The 18,499-nt window shown below is 58.5% G+C and overlaps 2 protein-coding genes across 2 annotated transcripts in view; one reads left to right on the top strand and one right to left on the bottom strand.

Annotated features, from left to right (window-relative positions):
* The window catches only part of C3H16orf96 (chromosome 3 C16orf96 homolog), a 38,238-nt gene extending 37,619 nt beyond the window's left edge, over positions 1-619 (top strand). Inside the window, exon 16 of the mRNA XM_041748536.1 lies at positions 251-619. Coding sequence (XP_041604470.1) covers positions 251-477 — 227 coding nt within the window. The 3' untranslated portion in view covers positions 478-619. The remainder of the gene's footprint in view (positions 1-250) is intronic.
* A 6,457-nt stretch (positions 620-7,076) lies between these two features.
* On the bottom strand, positions 7,077-12,040 carry UBALD1 (UBA like domain containing 1). Its single transcript, XM_041748932.1, has 3 exons — positions 11,818-12,040; positions 8,526-8,588; positions 7,077-8,172 (listed from the first exon to the last, which is right to left on the bottom strand). Exons 1-3 carry the CDS (start codon positions 11,935-11,937, stop codon positions 7,819-7,821), a joined length of 537 nt encoding a protein of 178 aa, XP_041604866.1. The 5' UTR covers positions 11,938-12,040; the 3' UTR covers positions 7,077-7,818.
* Positions 12,041-18,499: the final 6,459 nt, after the last annotated feature.

Here is an 18,499-nt window from a genome sequence, read left to right as displayed (position 1 = left end):
GGCTTAGGCGTGGAGCTGAGGCACAGCAACCCTGATCCTGGGCTCCAAATCCATGGCCAGGGCAGCGTCTGTCCTGGTGTCATTCATCCGGGGTCAAACCGCCCCATCCCAGGGAGGCTTAGGGTGCCTGGGACTGGGTGAGCCATGTCTTGGCTTCTCGTTTCTTTATGGGGCATGATCCCATCAGGCCAGCCTCACCCCCACCCCTGGGAATGCTCCTGGGACATCACGACTCTCCTGCCCCTCCCAGCCCTGCACCCCCACAGCAGCGTGCGCTCAGCTGCCCCGGGCCCCCCGCCTACGATGCCAGCTCGGCCTCCATCACTGCCGCCCCTGCCGCTGCTCCCGCCACTGACGCCCTCCCTGCGGGCTGCCCAGCAGGCTCCAGGGCCCGCCCGGCACCCACGGCCCCGAGCCAGCACGCAGCCCTCCGACCGAGCCAGCACGCAGCCCTCCGAGGAGCCCACCAATCCGTGAGCCCCGCGCGCCGCACCCCTACCTCCCCTCCCCTTCCCTGCCTGAAGAGCCTGGCCCTGAGCCTGGCCGGGAGCCTGGCCGGGAGCCTCCATAAGGGACTCCTTTTGACCCACTGGCCATTTTAACTCTATGCATAGAAGTCCACACAACACAATCCTCCTTATCCTACACTTCGTGGAGAACGCAGTTTTCTAGATTGAATTTTCCACTAAGCCAACATAATTTCTTGACCAGTTTTCAACACACCAGCTAACGTGCTTTTAAATACAGTCACTTTCCTTTTTATTTTGCTGAAATGGCTCCATCAGAGTCTGTTCCAATTACAGCTACTGCCCGTGCACGTTTTCTTTGGGGACCATTATTTCTAACAAGACCATGTTTCTCACGGGAACCAAGTTTTACTGAGTGCATCCTTTTTTTTATTTCATGTTGATTATTCCCACCAGTAATTACGGTTATGAATTGGATATTTTTGAAACCTGACTGTTTATATTTACTTTCTGGCCAGTCCGTGAGGAGCTTAGAGCAGCGGCCCTGGAATATTCCGGGACTGCTCTCTCCCACCGAGGGCCAGAATCACACAGGCCTGACGTCCTGGGCCCCATGCTAACGGCCCGTACGCTCAGTGGAAGCCACACGGACCAGGCCACAGCGTCCCACCGGGGGGTTAGTGGGCAGCTCCGGAGCGCAGACCACGCACCTGCCTCTGCCGCTGTGCGCAGGGCTTGAACCCCCACCTCAGGCAGCTCATCCTTCCTTCTCCCTCCAGACTCCTCTCCCTCCTCCTTTCCACTCCCCGGCTCTGTCCAGCTGTGCCCTCTGTGCCTCTGTACTTCTGACATGTCTACCGCATTACACGAAGTCAAAAAAACTTCCCTGTGTCCCTTTGGGGCACGACTCTCCCTCTCACCAACATCCACCAGAGGACCCCAGGGCCCCTGAGCGGGTAAGGGAGTTGGGGGGCGGTGCGCTGCCCAGGGGTCCCACAGAGGAGCCGGGGCTGCAGGACACCCAGGCCTGGCGGCCATCAGTCTGGGCACACGGCGTGCCGCTCCTTCCTAACGGTCCCCGGCTCCTTATCTGTGCCCACTTCCAGACCCTGACTTCTCTTTTCTTTCTTCAAGGACTGCGTCTAAATGAGGCCAAGCTATTCCTGGGGCCGACCTAGACCCTGCACCCACCCCCATGTCACACACAGATGAGTATTTTTGGCAACTTCTCCCCAGAATAAAATCTTTCACTTTTTTGACTGTGGGTGAGGGTGACTGGCCTGGTGCCCTCTTTAGAGGGTGGTCTTGTCTGTCCCACGTGTGGGGGGGGGGACCTGCTGGTCCCTTCTCAGGCCCCCACCCCAGGGTCAGTCTCTCGGAAGCACCAGCCAGAACCACCGACTGGTGGCACCACCAGAGTGGCACCTCCACTCTGCCGAGTCCCAGCAGAGAATCAACAGCAAACCTTGCCTCTGCTACATTTTCCGTCGTGGCAAAAGTCCTAAGGTGCCCTAGCCCTGCATTCTGGGAAGACAGGGGGTTTGAGGGCAGGGGTGGTGATGTGACCTGCCCAGGTTTGCTCAGGGAGGCCTCGGCTCTCCAGCCTTCCACGGCAGGGCAGGGAGGCGTGGCCCGGGCTCAGGCAAAGCATCCTGTGCCAGGCTTGTCCCTGCGGCCCTCAGGCACCCTACACACCCAGGCTCAGACCCTCCTATCCATCCCACTGTCTCCTGAAAGCTGCCTCCCCAGCCATTTCTCAGTTTTACAAAGGGAATCTGTGCTTCAGCTGGTTCCTGCAGCCCAGGCATCAAGGAGTGAGGTCCAGGTGGGTCGCCGCATAACCATTCACATTCCAACAGGCTCCTTGGTGTTTCGGAAGGTGGGGACACCAATGCAGCCAGCCAGGAGCAATGCCAGAGGACAACAGTCCTGTCTCCCTCAGAGGTTGTGGGGAAATAAGCTGGCTGGCCTTTGGCCTGGTGGCAGGTGGGAGCTGCAGGGAGAATGCTCGCCTCTCCCTGATTCCAGCCTGAGGCTGGAGCCTGCAGGAAGCTTCGAGGGCAGGTGCCTCAGGGGGGGAGCCCACCCCATCCCTGCAGGCAAAGGTGCTTGGGGAGCAGAAAGAATGAGGATGGGGTCAGCAGAGTGGGAACCTCACAGGGTCCTGGGCCCAGCCTCCTCCTCTGTGAGGGGGACACGGCTCCTGGCCTGGGAGGTAGTGGCAGTGCCAGGCTTGGCAGTAAGGTCCCCGTCTGCCTGGGACAGACAGGGACGAGCCGGTCATGTGGGGAGGGAGGCGCACGGCCTGGCCTGGCCTGGTGTGGCACTGCATAAATGAGCTGGGCGGGAAGGGGAGAGAGACGCCTCTCGCCAAGCAGAGGGTCCTGCTTTGAGGTGCTGCTGGAATGGAGTTGGTGAGTGGTGACCCCCCTGCACCCCCATACGTGGCCCTACAACCCACCAACACAGGTCAAAGGGTCACTGACCATTTCTCCCTTTCAAAGACCGTGAACTCCTTAACTCTAAGGTATAAACAACCAATGACAGCAATGTGTATCCTAAACAAGATGATCTGCACTAGAAAAAATGCACTGCCAGTGCCCAGGACAAGTCACCAGAAGAGGGAAGTTGAGGCGCTGGCAGTGGAGGAAAGAGTCCCTCTTTCTGTGATCTCTTACAGACACTAAAATCAGCGCACACCCGCCTCCCTGGCTGGACCCCTGACTATCCCTGGTCCTGGGGGCTCTGCGTAGAGAACCACCAAACACATACCACACACAGAGAGCCAAAGCAAGGCCTCTCTTCTCAGTCCCCTCCTCCTCTTGCTCATGGCTTCACCAGGAGCCACAGAAAACCATCCCAGCAACATGTGCAGCTGTTGCCCCCAAGAAGCCGAGAAGTGGCCCTGGAAGGCAGAGCAGAACCCCGCCAACAGGCTCCCAGCACCTTGTGTGAGCCAGTGACATGGCCTCGGCCATCCTGGGGCTCCCCTAAAGGAGTACAGTTATTCTAAGGCTCATTTGAAACACATACGTTGCCCAAACAGAAGCTGTGGCTAAGCAACCGAAGACCTTTCCAAATGCAGGAATTGGAAGTAGCCTTGCCTCAAAAGATCTCCTTTTGTCCAGCCCAGGCGGCCTCCCCAGCGCAGACCCCGGGAAGCGACCAGACTCAAAGCACTCATCTGTCCTCAGATGAGTCCTGCTATAAAGGCCCCTCAGAGGCTTCCAGGCCCAAGGCAGCCCCGCCCACTGCTGGGCTTGGGGGCCAGCCACAATGTGTTCTCAGAGAACCCTGGAAGGACCCTGGGGACCCTTCATCCGAGAGAATCTGGGAGAACAAGCCCTTCCCTTCTCGCTGTCTGAAGGAGGAGCCCTGCCTGCCCACAGAAAGCACTTCAGGGTCTCCATTCATCCACCAGCTGTCCCTCCAACCCCCCCTCCACCCCACCCCCCCAGCAGGCCTTTCACTTTGGAAGCTCTTCCTAGTGCAAAACAAGATCCCCTCCAGATTTCAACCAATTAGGAGACAGGAACCCGATACACATGTCTGTGGCCACTGGAGTGGGTTGGCCGGCCAGGGGCAGGCTGGCTGCGTCCCCACTGTGACAGTCGGCTTCAGCCAGTTACGGCCTGGCAGGAACCTGGGCCAGCTGGTTCATGAATGTCCAAGAGAAGCCAGAAGCAAGACTTTTGGTGCAAACTCTCCCAACTTTAACGTGTTGGCATGCCATTCAGAAAGACATGGAACATAATGGAAGCCAAGCAGCAGACCCCTAAGTTAGCGTGCCCAGGTGCTTTCACGGCAGACTGGAAAGAAACCCCCACTGCCTGTCACCTGGGGTGGCCAGACCTTCACCCCACGGGCTGCCACATCCACTCTTCAGAAAGGAGACTGTTGGAGCTCCAATCATCCTTCCAAGCAGTGTCATGGATGCAAAGGTTTTTAGAACAGAACTTTGGAAACAGTCATTTGAGCTGCAGTCTGGCAGGTAGGTAGGGGTGACCGTGCCCAGAAGAGGCTGGGCTTTGAGGTAACCAAGCCAGTTTCCCATGTGTGCTGCTGGGGCAGCTCCCAGGAGGCGCGATGAAGGACAGCAGAGGACAGCTGGGTCTGCTCCCTTCTGTTCATGCACCAGCACCTTTGCTTTCCAGCCAGTTTACATTTGAACATGTAACAGTTACGGACTCCTTCAGCTTTGCTCCTGAGCTTAGAGAAGTGGAGGAAGGTTCCAGGTTCTGTTCTCACCTCTGGCTTCCCCTCCAGTTCACCTGGCCCGCTTCTGCAGCCTTTCCCTTGCTGGTGAGATGCACAGACCAGGGGCTCCCAGCACACTAGGCAGGGCCTCTGCATTTGCTGGAAAGTACTAGGAGGCCCCAGCCCTGCCCTCTGCCCCTCTTGCTCTGGTTCCCACCTTGCTTGGGGCACTGATGAAAAACCCGATTCCTGCACCCTCCTCCAGAGCAGTTGCCTCAAGCACCCAGGGGTCCTTTATACCCTACAGGTTTGGGGGTCTTGAATCACAATCACTTGGGAGCTGTTTGCGCAACAGCTTTGACATACAGTTGATATTCTCTTAAGTTTACCCTTCAAGGTAAATGATTAAGTGGTTTTTATTTTAATGATCCACCAATATCCTGGGGGATGTTCCAAATAATATCATCAAGGCTTCTCCCCAGGGACTCTGATGCCTTGGGATCTGGGAGTCTGTGGTTTGTCTTTTTACGGAGCTCCCTGGGGGCTCTACCGTGCAGCCAACTATGGGAACCCCGGGTTTAGAGGACATTTTGCCATGTCCAGATACTTTCCATTGTCACAACTAGGGAATGCACTGGCATCTCGTGGGAAGGCCAGGAGGCTGGCCGACATCCCACAGTGCACAGGACTCCCCACAGCAGACAGTAATCCAGCTTCAAATGTCCACAGTGCCCAGGCTAGAAAACCAGGACCTATAGGAACCCCAAGTCCTTCCAGCCTGATGTGACCACCTGACACTTCCAAGCCAGCCCTGTGGCCCCCTGGAAACAGAAATGCACCTCACCCCCATCAGATCAGCACTCAGCAGAGATGTTGTGCAAGAACACTGCTCAACGTGGAGCTTGAGGACCTGCCCCTCTGACAAACACCTGAGTAGCAAGACTGTGGTTCATTTACAGGCCACCCAGTGGTCTGCCCAGAGGTGAGCCTCGTTCTCCACAAATGCAGATTCTCGATGGTGCAGTCTCCAGTCTCTGACACATACAGCCATCCCAGGCATGGGCTCCCTGGGATAGCCCAGGCACTCGCACCCCTACAGGGCAGGTAACTGCCCCCACATACTTGCCTCTGCATCTCTCCTGCCCCTTGACGGGGCTGTGTGGCAGTTACCTCAGCATTTTCTCCCATCAGAAGGCTGTGGTGAAGAGTCAGGAGGCCCAAGATACCCTCCCCCTTACCCTGCTCCTCCTTCACTCCCTCCCCTCTCCATGAGGAGCACACACAGGGCTGTGCTCCCCCTCTGGACCTCCTCGGGGAGGCCTCTAGAAGGGGGATTTCAAGGTGAGCACACAATTCCAGAAGCAGCAGCTGCAGCAGGGGCCTGGCAGGGGGTCTTCAGTAATAGCCAGAGAGCAGAGTGGCCCCTGGAGCCATGCAGGGTCCAGCAGGGTGGAGACTGAGCTGGGGAAGCCAGGTAATGGCCCGGGTGCCCAACACCGGAGTATCCTCGTCAGAAAGCCCCATCCCTAGGAGCAAGGGCACGGCTGCTGGTGGGGAGCGCAGACACATTAAGCAGACCTTCTGAAACAAGAAACTCTCTGACCCAGGCACCACCTGCAAAAGGTCAAGGTGCTGACTGATGGGCTGGGTGCCCAGGTGGGCTCCTGTCAGGTCTGCTGGTACTGAGGATTGGGCAGAGACCTTGGCCTCCCCCCTTCTCCAAAGCTCAGCCCCTCACAAGGGGTGCAAGGCTGAGGCTGCCACAGGAAGCCCCTTCCCCAGCAAGGGCAGCCAAGGGGAGGGGACTCAGAGTGGAGCACCCCTGGCTCCTCCCTTGGGGTGAGAGCAGGTGTCTGCCCCAGCCCAGGTCGGGAGCAGCCCAGAGTCCTATCGCCCCTGGGTTGCCAGTCTCCTTAGTGACCAAAGGCTTGAGCCACAGGTTGGACTCTGCCCTGGGCTCGTCCTGTTCCTGTCATGAGCCCTCACTGGCTCTGCACAGAGGCGGGCTATCTGTGCCTCCCTGGGGGAGGGCCCTGCCAACTGGGCATGTTTGTTGGGAGGCTGGGCTTGGGGAGTCCAGCCTGCAGCTAGCCATGGGGACCCTAAGACACAAAGAAAGGTCCTAGCAAACTGAAGGCAACTGTTAGCCCTGGAGGTCAGGATCAGTCCAGGTGGACGGGGGGGAAGCATGGGCAGGAGTCAGGGATTCTGGGAACACAGGCCAGAAACTAACTTCACGGGAAGAGCCTTGGATGGGCAGGAAGATTCCAGAGCCATGTTGTGGTTGAAAAGACAGCAGCAGACAGAAGCAGTGTAGTGTGGAGCCAGGCGGGACTGGGGGGTACCCTGCCTCTCTGCATGGAGCCAGCTGGCAGCAAAGCTCAGGATGCGAGGCAAGACCACAGAGCCTGGTGGTGGTTTGAACTCTTTCTTCTCTTTTGTTAAAAGGGGGAAGGGAAAGGGTGTGAGGTACCCCTGGGCTCTGGGGGAGGCATGCAGGCAGCCCCAGCAGGCAGGCGCTGGGGGATGGGTGGGAAGAGTCCTGGAGTTTCCCACAATTCTTTTCTCTGCAGGGAACAGGGAGACTGGCTGACAAGGGGGTAGGAGAAAGGGGCAGGGCCCTGGGGAGAGGGGTGGCGGGCAAGGGGCTTGGGGGCTCACTCTAACATGCAAAGTCCAGCTGCCCCATGAACTAGGTTGCTTCTTGAAGAGCGACATACATATAAATACAGACACAGCTACACACACACATGCGGAGAAGGCTCTGCATTCCCGAGGGTGGGGATCTAGGCCTGACGGCCCCAAGGAGCTCCAAGGCAGGAGCCAGCCAAGTCTCCGCTGCTGTGGCGATTCTCCGGAGCCCCCTGGGGTGGGGCAGGGCGAGCAAGTCCTCCGGGGAAGGCTGCTTGTTCTCTGAAGTTCTGTCCACCAGCACCAAGACGACTTTGAACCAAATCCATGCAAGGTGGGTGCCCCGGGCCTGCGCTTCCACATTCGTGCGCGGGCAGCCTGTGTGCTGGCACCAGGGTCCAGTCTCTCCCCTCCAGGGCTCCGGGGAACAGGGGTGCAGACAGAGGGTGAAGGGGGCCCGCGGAGACATCCTCTCCCCCGCCCCACAGGGTCCTGGCCTCTGGGAGGGGGGGAGGGGCCTCCCTTATCTCTCAGCCTCCATTGCAGGGTGGGCCCTCGGTTCTGAAGTGGCCTGTTGGGGGGCCAAGGGTGGCCAGTCTGACGCTGGGGAGGGGGGTGCCGGAGTCCACAGGGGCGGCTGCTGCGGCTGGTGGTGCTGTGGGCCCCCTGGGGGCGAGGCCGTGGTGGGCCAGCTCGGGGCAGCGAAGCTGGCGGTGGCGGCGTGGGGGAAGTGCGGCGGGGGGGATGTGGCCGTGGCGGCCATGGGGCTGCCGCTGCCGCCACCATGGAAGCTCTCGGAAGCCTTGAGACGGGAAAACATGGTGAGGGCATCAGGGAAGTTGGGGGGCGTGGCGGGGGTGTTGGCAGGAGTGCACATCTGTGGGGGGGGGAAACAGAGAGGGGGGTGAGCCCCCTTTCCGGGAGGGCCCCACCTCCTGCTGCCTCCCAGGACGGGAAGCTTCTGTGCCTCTTCCCGGCTGCACCCTGGCTCCAGACACAGACAGTCCACTAGCTGGGGCTCCCGGAGGATAGGCCAGCTGCGAGGGCGGGCCCAGCACACCCCGCCCAGCACACCCACGGGCAGTGTCCCTGGAGGACCCCCCAGGCCCCGCCCCTGCTGCACAGAGCCACTGGGCTTCCTCCCTCGGGGGAGCCCGGCTGCCCTGCACCCGAAACCCTGAACCGGGAGTGCCCCCTAGAGCTGCCCCAGGGGGCTGCAGGGACACTTACCATCTGGTGGTGGTGATGGCTGTAGGGGATGTTGGTCTCCTGGAAAAAGGCGCTGAGGGCCGTCTGTGGAAAGAAGGCCAGATGTCATTACCCTCAGGCCCCCTGGGGCCCAGGGCCTCCCTTGTTTCCAGAGTCTCTGGGGCTCGGTGAGGCCCTGGGCCCGGCTACGAGTGGGAGAAGGGAGTGGAGGCAGCGTGCCCCTGGACGTGCCCCTTGACGCCTGCCACCCCTTAAGGAGGCACCAGACTCCCGGGCAGGTGTGGAGGGTGGTAAAGCCGCTCACAAAGCTGCCTGCCTCCAGCCCGCACACACCTGATGTGGTCACTGTGACATCAGGAGGCAACAGGCAGCACCCTCTCCTGCTCTCACAGGGAAAGGCCTTTAGCAGATGCCAGCCTCTGATTGAGATCCTAGCGGGACTGTCACCAACTCCATGGGTGACAACTCCCCGAGCCTCAATTTCCTCCTCCATGAGCCAGGGCACAGCAAAGACTCTCAGATGCTAAGTCTGCGACCCGCCTGCCCCTCTCCGCTTGCCACAGGGGCCTGCCAGGGAAGGGCCTCAGTGGTTTCCAGATACCCATCCCTTGCCGGGATAACCTAAGATCCACGCTCCAACTGGGAGAGCCAGAATTAAGAAGGATGGTCTGGGTCTGGCACTGGGTGCTCCACTCACCCAAGCCTCCCCCGGAATGTCCCTAAGGTACAGAGCGGGAGGAGGATGGAAGGGGTCTGCACCCAGGGTGCTGAGAAGGCCCCTGTCAGACAAGCTGGTCTGGAGGCCCTGGGGGAACCGGCAATAGGGGGCTCGGTGAGCCAGGGAGGGGCTGCATCTGGTCTGTCCTGGCAAGGAGGCTACAGGATGGGTGCTGAGGAAAGTAAGGGAGCCAGCTGCTCTTGCGAAAGTGCTGGGTGAGAGTGTGTGAAGGGTCTGCTGGCCCTGCCAGGCCCTGGCCCCGGCCCCCTCCACTGCCATCCCTTTAGGCTCCCTGCCCAATCCCTCCCCCACTCCCCACCCTGCCCCCAGCACAGACACCCAAGCTGGCTCCCAGGGCTTGCCCTGGTATTTTGTTATTTTTTTACATTCAAATGAATTTTTCTGGGAATTTCCTGCTGGAGATGCCCTACCCCAGTGTCCCTGAACGGGTGTGGGAATGTGGTGGGGTGGGTGCTAGTCTCTCTAAGTAACTCCTCAGGACTCCCTCCCACCTGGGAGCCCCAGGGGACACACCCAAACCGTTCCTTCCCAAGTGCAGATCCAAAGGCCACCTGAGTGAGCACCCCAGTGAGCACCTTCTGCTGCCTTAAAGCACCACCACTTAAAACACACCGGTACCCCTCCCCCTGCAGCCCTGTCCTCATTAACACCCGAATCACAGAGCTCTGACCCAAAAACTCGGCCTTTGGCTGGGCCAACCCTCAACCTGTATATTGTGAGCCTTGGGGGGTGGGGGACGGAGGCCACAGAGGGCAGGGCAGCCCTGAGGAACCAGTCACTCACTCTCACACAAGGACCTACGGTTTGGGGGTTCACACCCCATTTTTACCTTAAGTGAACCTCCCTAGTACCCATATGTCCCTCATTTTACAGATGTGAGACGGAGACTCAGGGAGCCCAGAGCTGTATGGCTCCTACCCCAAGGGGCCACCAGAGCCCCTAAGTCTGCAGGCAGCTCCTGCCCCTCTTGCGGACAGTTTTCCCCCAGGTATTTCAATCCTCAAAGCTACGTTTTTAATTCCCATGACGAAGTGACACTAACCCACACTGAGAGACAGCCCAGCAGGTGCCAGGCTGAGAGCCCTGAGAGGCTAGGCTCTTCCCACCCGACACCCACCCTGCTGCCCAGCCCAGGCGGGGAGGGAGCCATGTATGCAGATGCGGGACTCAAGCAAACGACCATGAATGTGGTTTTACAAGTTTTGCCACATCTAGCCCTTGAGACAAACAGGCTGATTAGGGAGCTTCCTGCAGGGTGGGGCTGCAGGCCCTGGGGAGGGGGGGCACGAGGGAGTGGCCACTCACTCTTTAGAGGTCAACTCCCACACTGGAGGTGCAGAGAAAACAGGCCAGGAGGAGGGGAGGCCGGTGGAGGATGAGGGGAAGCAGCCTCCCATGTTGTGGTATGAGGGCCACGCAGGGCGGTGAGCCCTCCTAAGAGCTTGGGTAGAAGCTGGTGAGCAAAGATCCCCCTGGCTGGGCAGGCCGCTGCTTCCCCAGGCTGTCCAAACCTTTGGGCTGGAATTCTGATCCCCATCCCAGTCACGGAAACTGCGCCCTAGAGGCCCCTGGCTCACTCCCCTCCCTCCCCCCCAGCAGGCCCAAACACCTTCGCTGGGATGGCTCCCCATCAGGAAACCAGACTCCTGGGCCCTGGAGGGGCAGTGACCTTACACCTGCGAGGGGTGGAGCTCAAGGACTCTGGCCTCTTCCCTAGATGCCACCCTGGGTTATTTCTGGGGCAGTTGAGCTGGGCAAAGCCAGGTGGCCGCTTGGCAGCACAGGCTGTGGGCACTAGTGGCCTACGGGTCAGGGAGGCCCAGTGGGTGGGGTCCTGACCGGGGCGGCCGCACCTCCCGCCCGTGTGAACGCCGCCCTGCACCGCGCACCATGCAGGCAGATTCCCCCGCCAGCACCGGAGGCGCCAGCGGGGCACGCCTCTGGGGCGGGGTGCACAGACGCACGGCCGTAGCGGGAGCGCGGGGCTCCCACACACAGCCGTACGCACCCGGGTGTGTACCCGCGTGGGCCCCATCTGCAGAACGGCGACGCGTGCGTCCGGGGTACACGCGCAGCCCGCACCCGCGCGGGTGGACTGCGTGTTTACACACACGCCAACATGCCCACACGTAGCGTGGCGCGTGCGTAAATACAAGTGCACATGTACGTGGACACAGGCGCCGCCGGGCTGCCCTCCGCCGGCCCCGGCTCCCGAGGCGGGGGCGGCCCCGGGCGTCCTCCTTCCGGCCGCCCGCCCGCAGGCTGTCCGTCCGGGCCGCGGCGCCGCCCCACCCTGGCCGTTACCCGAACAAAAGCGGGGGGGGGGGTCCGCGCATCCCCGCCGCGGGGAGAGCGGGCGGGGGGCGGGGATTCGGGGCGCCCCTCCCGCCCACCCCGCGCGGGCGGCGTTTCCGGGGGCCGCGTAGACGCCCGGCCGACCCCGCAAGCCGCGTGTGCGCGCGGGGACCCCGGGCCGAGGGCGCCCCGGCACGTGTCCATACCGGCCCGCACACGCGCGGCGGGCGGCACGGACCCCGGCCCCGACCCCGGCCCCGGCCCGGCGCGGCCGCGCACCTCGAACTGCCAGTGGGCCGCCTGCAGCAGCTGCTTCGCCTGGTCGGCCGCGCAGCCCGCCGTCAGCACGAACTGGTTGATCATGACCTGGTGCTTGAGCTCGTCCATGTTCACGGACATGGCGCCGCCGCCGCGCTGCCCGCTGCCTCCCGCCGCCGCGCTCCTCCGCCTCACGCGTCCACCATTAGCGAGCCGGCTCCGGCTAATACAAATATTTACTGTGCGGCTCTGACTCACCGAGCCTCGCCTGGCTCGGGGCCGCGGGGGCATGCTGGGAGATGTAGTCCCGCGCCGCGGCCGGCCGGGGGGCGCAGGGAGGTGTGTCCGGACGCGGCCCCGGCCGGCGGCGCCAGCGGGCGGTGGTCCGCGGGGTCTGCGCCGGGCCTCCGCGTTGGACGGGCGCACACTTAGGGGCGGGGGGCACTGGCAGTCCTGGCATGCATCGTGAGCACGAGGGCGCACGGCCCCAGAGCCCTGGCACACAGTAGGCGCCAGTAAACACTCCTGCACTGAATGAATGGATGGATGGATGAATGTGCCCCTTAGGGCTCTGCAATATATCACCGCCTCCAGGAAGCCTTCCGGGTTCCCCAACGCCCCGAGCACAAGCTCACATGGCCCACTCGTGATGCGGGCCTGGAGCTGGGCACTCAATAGGCGCGAGAAGCGTTTGGGGACAGGCCGGTGCCCGGAACAAGCCGGCGAGGGGTCCCCTCCCCGCGGGGCTCCCACTTTCCCACGCACATTCCCATGCGCTCGGCCGGAAGGCTTGGCTTGCGGGTGCGGGCGCCAGGACCTGGCGGAGCCAGTTCCGGCGGGGCCCCCCGAACTCCCATTCCCAGAATGCCCCGGTTTATTTGCATCGTTCGGTCCCGAATGACGTCAAGTGAGTGAGGCCGGGCCACGGCCAATGGGTGGCTGCAGAGTGTTAGGACCTGGCCATATAAGGTAAACAAAGCTGGCCGCCCAATGAGGCCGCAGCGGGGGCGGGCGCTGGGTCCGGGCCGGCGGGGGCGCGTCACGTGGCGGGCGGGGGCGGGACCGGGGAGCACGGGGCGGGGGGGGGGTCGCGGGTTGTGTTTACAGCTCCGCACGCGCCGCTTCCGGGTGACGTCGCGGGTCTGGAGTTCGGGGCCGGGGCGGGCTGGGAGCTGAATCCTGGGCGGGGAGGCGGGGAGAGGTCTGGCTCCGTCACCCCGCCGCCCCCCCTCCCCGATCCGAACGACCTTGGCCTGGTTCCTCGAGCTCCCTGAGCTCCGGTTTCATCCGTTGGGCAACTGTTCTTTGGGCCGCTTCTCTTGCCCTGCCCTGGCCCGGCCGGGGTTACTGCGGAGAGCTCACCGAGAAGGGTTGGCTGGGGGGCGCAGGTGGGGCGGGGTGGTTTGGGACCATGTGTGGCGAATCCCAGGTAGAAATAGGGGAAGTGCCCTCTGGAAGCTGACACAGGCCCTCATTGGGAGGTCTTTGTCTTCCGGTCGTTTGTTGGCTTTAGGGTTAGTGTGGGGTCCAGGAGGTGGCCCAGGGGACCAATCCGGATCCGGAGATGTTTGGGCTGTGTCTGATTCTAGTGGAGTGCCCCCCACCCTGCGCCACACTAGAATTGCCCTGGATGGAGGGCCTGGTGCCACACTGGAGGGGTGTGGGGGAAGCCTTTCCTGGCTCCTTTAACCCTTCCAGAGGTTATGGCTTTGGCGAGTGGGAGGAGGATAATGGGAGACTGGTTGGTGGACAGGGCCTGAGGAGTCCCAGGATGGTGGAGCAGGGTTGGGGCATGCGGATGGGAGGGGGGACCCTGCACAGTGAGACCCTAAAGCGGCCTCTGAGGGCGAGAGTCCCCAAGGCCTGTCCTGTTGGCAGGCAGCAGATTCCATTGTTCTCTTGCAGGTGGGTGCCTCTGCCAGCCGGGGCAGAAGTAACCTGTCCACTCAGGAAGTCAGGTTTTGGGGTCTCTTAAGCCACCTGGGATCATGTAGGCTCTGCCATTTTTTGCAAATGCTGATAGTGTCAGGAGATTTCTGGTCTTGTTAGGAATGGCTCCTCCAGGGGCACCTAGGTGTCTCTGTGGGTGAAGTGTCCACCTTCGGCTCAGGCCATGATCCTGCCGTCCTGGATCCAGCCTGCATTCGGGCTCCCTGCTCAGCCAGAAGCTGGTTTGCCCTCCATCTGCGAGTCCCCCTGCTTGTGCACTCGCTGTGTCAAATAAAATATTAAAAAAAAAAAAAAAGAAAAGAATGGCTCTTCTCCTTAACAAAGCATCATAAGCATGGGTTAGTATGAGCCCGCTGCTTTGGTGGCCCTGAAAGAGGTACTGTTACACTGGGACAGCATCAGGGTGTCCTGGAAGGGAAGTGGATTCTGGAACCAAACAAGGCTATGTATGAGTCGTGACTCTGCTGCTTAATGACTAATGTTGGTTAAGCTACTGCAGCCCTGAGCCTTGTTTCATTTGTAGAAGCCGAGGTAGGAGCGTGGAACAATCCCACAATCCCAGGACCAGTGAGGGGATTAATAGGCACACAGTGCTCAGCATGGGCCTAGCACTCATTGTACCATTTCTAGTACTCACCTCTTTGCCTCCATCTGGACCACTCTAGGGAACCCAAGCCCCATTTGACTGATGAAGAAACAGGCTAGAATCCAATCCCCCTTATGCTCTTGCCAGTGTTCAGAGCCAGTGGAGAATGGGCACTCACTCCGTAGGCCATGAGGGTGTTTCTGGCCAGTGAGAGAGGGCACTGTCCTGGCAGGGCCCACTAGGGGATTTTCTGGTTCAGGGAAACAGGAAGTCCCTTGCCCCTTCCCCCTGCCTTGATCCAGCAACACTCAGTTACCTGCCCAGGCTTGTCCAGCTCAGAAGGAGCACTCTCAAGCTGGCAGGTTGGCTGGGGTGGGGCAGACGAGGCTGGCAGGAGCAAAGGTTATTCCTCTGGCCCCCATGGCACCCCTAGCCTGATTGTTTTCCCAGGGGCAGCAGGGAAGAAAAAAACAATCTTGTTTTTAGCCAGGATCAGCCTGGCTATAGAGTGGACTTTGGATTTCTTAGCAAGCTCAGATAGGGCCTGACAGCTGGGACCAGGAGATGGGGGCAGGGGACAAAAAGGTATTTCTAGCAGTGCTCACATCTTACCTGAAGTTCAGGAAAGTTGGGGGCCATATCACAGTGTCCCCAGGATGCCCTGGCTCTTCCTTCCCACCTCCATTCTTTTTCCTTTTTTTTTTTTTTTTTTAAAGATTTTAAGTTATATTCACACCCAGCCTGGGGCTCAAACCCACAATTCTGTGATCAAGAGTTGCATGCTCTGCTGACAGTCAACCGGGCACCCTTCCACCTCCATTCTTTCAAATACTCCATAGATCATTGGGTGTCTGATTCTGGGAGCACAAGAATAACTAGGCAAGGATCCTAGCCGTTCTGGAGCTTCAGGAAGAAGTCTGGACCCAAAGGACTCACCCCAGACACCCACGAACTGGGCCTAGTGTCTAGGCCAATGCTGTCTGAGAGGACTTGAAATCTGGCCACTATGTCACTCCTGATCTCTGTTCTTATACTCACCCCCCCCCCCCATTTGGTTTTAACCACACTGGCCTTTGAGCCCCTGGATCTTCCTGAGCTCCTTGCAGCCTTAGGGCCTGGGCACATAGTGTTTCCCCTGCTTGGAACCTCCACTGGCTTAGCCCCTCAGAGTTTGCTTGCCCCCTGGTTTGCTCTTATTTATATTTCAAATCCTGTCTTAGGACAGCCCTGGTGGCTCAGCGGTTTAGCACCACCTTCGGCCCGGGGTGTGATCCTGGAGACCAGGGATTGATTCCCATATCAGGCTCCCTGCATGGAGCCTGCTTCTCCCTCTGCCTGTGTCTCTGCCTCTCTCTCTCTCTTTCTGTGTCTCTCATGAATAAATAAATAAAATCTTAAAGAAAAAAAAACAAAACCCTGGCTTAAATGTCACCTCTTCGGAAGAAGTCACCTTTTCCCTGACACCCCCCTATCAATAGTTAAGTTTCTCCTATTACTTCACTGCACCTCTGTTGTCCTATAGTAGCGACTACATTTGGTATTTATGCACCTGTTACCATTTTTAGTGTCCTTCCTCACTAGCATGATCCACATCTAAGGTTCTTCCATTTGATCCCAGTTGCCTGGCTCGCAGCCTGGCTCATTGCCTGTTACATAGTAGCTGCATGATAAATATTTGTTGAATAAATAAATGAATCAGCACAAATGTTGACAGTAGAACTAATAACAAATCAGAAAGGGCCTGTCTCCCAGCGGGACTTGGACAAGCACAGAAGAACAAGTCCAAAGCTCTGTTAAGAGGAATGTTTAATCAAACATCCAGCCCATGGAAACAACTGCCCTGCCCCAGGATCTATAGGAAGGACATGCTCCTAGGGTTGTTTTTCTTTTCTTTTTTTTTTTTTTAAATTTTTATTTATTTATAATAGTCACATAGAGAGAGAGAGAGAGAGGGGCAGAGACACAGGCAGAGGGAGAAGCAGGCTTCCATGCACCGGGAGCCCGATGTGGGATTCGATCCTGGATCTCCAGGATCGCGCCCTGGGCCAAAGGCAGGCGCCAAACCGCTGCGCCACCCAGGGATCCCCTAGGGTTGTTTTTCAATGAGAACATCAGAGTCTCTACTACTCTCCTTGCCTCCCCCCAAGCAGGGAGGTCAGTAAATTGAATTCAGTGTTGGTATATGTATGTGTGTATACATGCAAGTGTTATGTGTGTATACATGCAAGTGTTATATGATTTAACAGAAAGATAAGGATCATGCAGGGTGGGGGGAGTGTTTAGGCCCCTCTGGTGGCAAGAGACATGAAATCTAGCTCATGGGAATGTTTCTGCTTCTGGGGTGGGAAGGGAGTATAACAGTAAAAGGAATGGCTTGGTACAAGTTTCAGCTTTATTACCATTTATCTACTATGCAGTCTACGTAGGGTACTTCACTTCTCACAGCTTCACTTTCCTTTTCTGTGAATTGGGAATGAAAATAAAAGCTACATCAGAAAATTAAATGTGGGATCCCCGAGTGGCTCAGCAGTTTAGCGCCACCTTCGGCCCAGGGTGTGATCCTGGAGACCCGGAATCGAGTCCCATGTCCGGTTCCCTGTGTGGAGCCCACTTCTCCCTCTGCCTGTGTCTCTGCCTCTCTCTCTCTCTCTGTCTCTCATGAATAAATAAAATCTTAAAAAAAAAGAAAATTAAATGAGACTATGTATAAAGCCCTCAACATGATGTCCTGCACATAGTAGGTGCTCAGCAAATGGGGAATCTTGGTTGTGAAGCAGAGATTTAATCGGGCTCCTCCAAGACCTGGACTCTACTCATCATCACATAAATCTTTCACCTCTTTTATTAATTTTGGCTTCCCAGGTTCCCTGACAACAGAAGGTTGTATTCTGGACTGTGGCCCCCAGAGTGGCACAGGACTCATTTTAATGTGGAATGTGGTTCATTTACCACTTGAGACCCTTGGCCAGGTGCTGCCCTCTCTGACTGCTTTTTTGATACAGCAAGCTTGCCTTGGGAAGCCACTATCTTCTCAGAACCGCAGTGTCTCAACTGAAGACCGGGTGAAAACAATCTCCACTTGGCCTGCTCAGAATTTTATGAGCCAAAAGCCAGGAAAGTACATTGCAACCTCCAAGCCTATAATCTTGACCAATGTTTATTTTTTATTTATTTATTTTTAAAGATTTATTTATTTATTCATGATAGACATAGAGAGAAGCAGGCTCCATGCCGGGAGCCTGACGCTGGACTCGATCCTGGCATTCCAGGATCACACCCTGGGCCAAAGGCAGGCGCCAAACCGCTGAGCCACCCAGGGATCCCCCTGACCAATTTTTAAAACTTGCCTTCAGCACCTCAGGTGCAGCTGTCCCTTCTTTGTGTCTCGGTTTCTCTATATGCAAAATGGGGAGAGGTCGGTGGGGCTGGAAATTTATGTTTGTGTGTGTTTTTGTATTTTTTTTTTTAATTTAAAGGATTTATTTATTCACGAGAGACACACACAGAGAGGCAGAGACACAGGCAGAGGGAGAAGCAGGCTCCATGCAGGGAGCCCCATGCGGAACTCGATTCCATGACCCTGGGGTCGCGACCTGAGCCAAAGACAGAGGCTCAACCACTGAGCCACGCAGGTGTCCCTTTAAACTTATGTCTCTAATTTAAATTAATAATTTAATTTAAAGCCCCGAGTTCTGGAAAAGTCTAAAAGAAACGCCTAGCTCCTGTAAACCCCAACTCCAGGTCCGCTTGGGTTCCACCCCAGCAATTACCAGGTGGCAGGTAAAGGTGTGCCCTCTCCTGGCTGGGGCAGGAGATAACCCCTGAGAAGCGGGGGGGAACCGCGGTGGCTCAGGGAGATATTTCATAGAGACGGTAAACGAAAGGCGCTGGGTTCCTCTAAGAGCCCACACATGAACAGATGATTAGGAAGCTAAGGAATCACGATTATTAGTGCCGTGCTTGGAACGCAGAGGGAAAGCCAGTTTGCGGCGCGGGGGACGGCTCCTCCCCTCGTGATTCAGGTCCACTTGGTTTGTCCCGGAGCGCTGGTCAGCAACTTCCCAGGGCCGCGGCACAGGGCGTTCTGGGACATGTAGTTCCCAGGCGGGCTTCTGCGCCGCAGGCCGCCGCCCTCCGCGGCGAGGGGACTCCATTTCCCGAAGTGCC

This window comes from Vulpes lagopus, chromosome 3 (assembly GCF_018345385.1).
Source record: "Vulpes lagopus strain Blue_001 chromosome 3, ASM1834538v1, whole genome shotgun sequence".
Lineage (NCBI taxonomy): Eukaryota > Metazoa > Chordata > Mammalia > Carnivora > Canidae > Vulpes > Vulpes lagopus.
Note: the sequence above shows the minus strand (reverse complement) of the source record. Positions and strands in the feature narration are given on the sequence as shown.

What these genes read in the sequence shown, in the direction of transcription:
- UBALD1 (XM_041748932.1), bottom strand. Translation starts at nt 11,937, where the DNA reads ATGTCCGTGAACATGGACGAGCTCAAGCACCAGGTCATGATCAACCAG. An exon ending in CGGCCCACTGGCAGTTCGAG is followed by an intron (nt 8,589 to 11,817) that starts GTGCGCGGCCGC and finishes TTCTTTCCACAG; the next exon opens with ACGGCCCTCAGCGCCTTTTT. An exon ending in GCCATCACCACCACCAGATG is followed by an intron (nt 8,173 to 8,525) that starts GTAAGTGTCCCT and finishes CCCCCCCCACAG; the next exon opens with ATGTGCACTCCTGCCAACAC.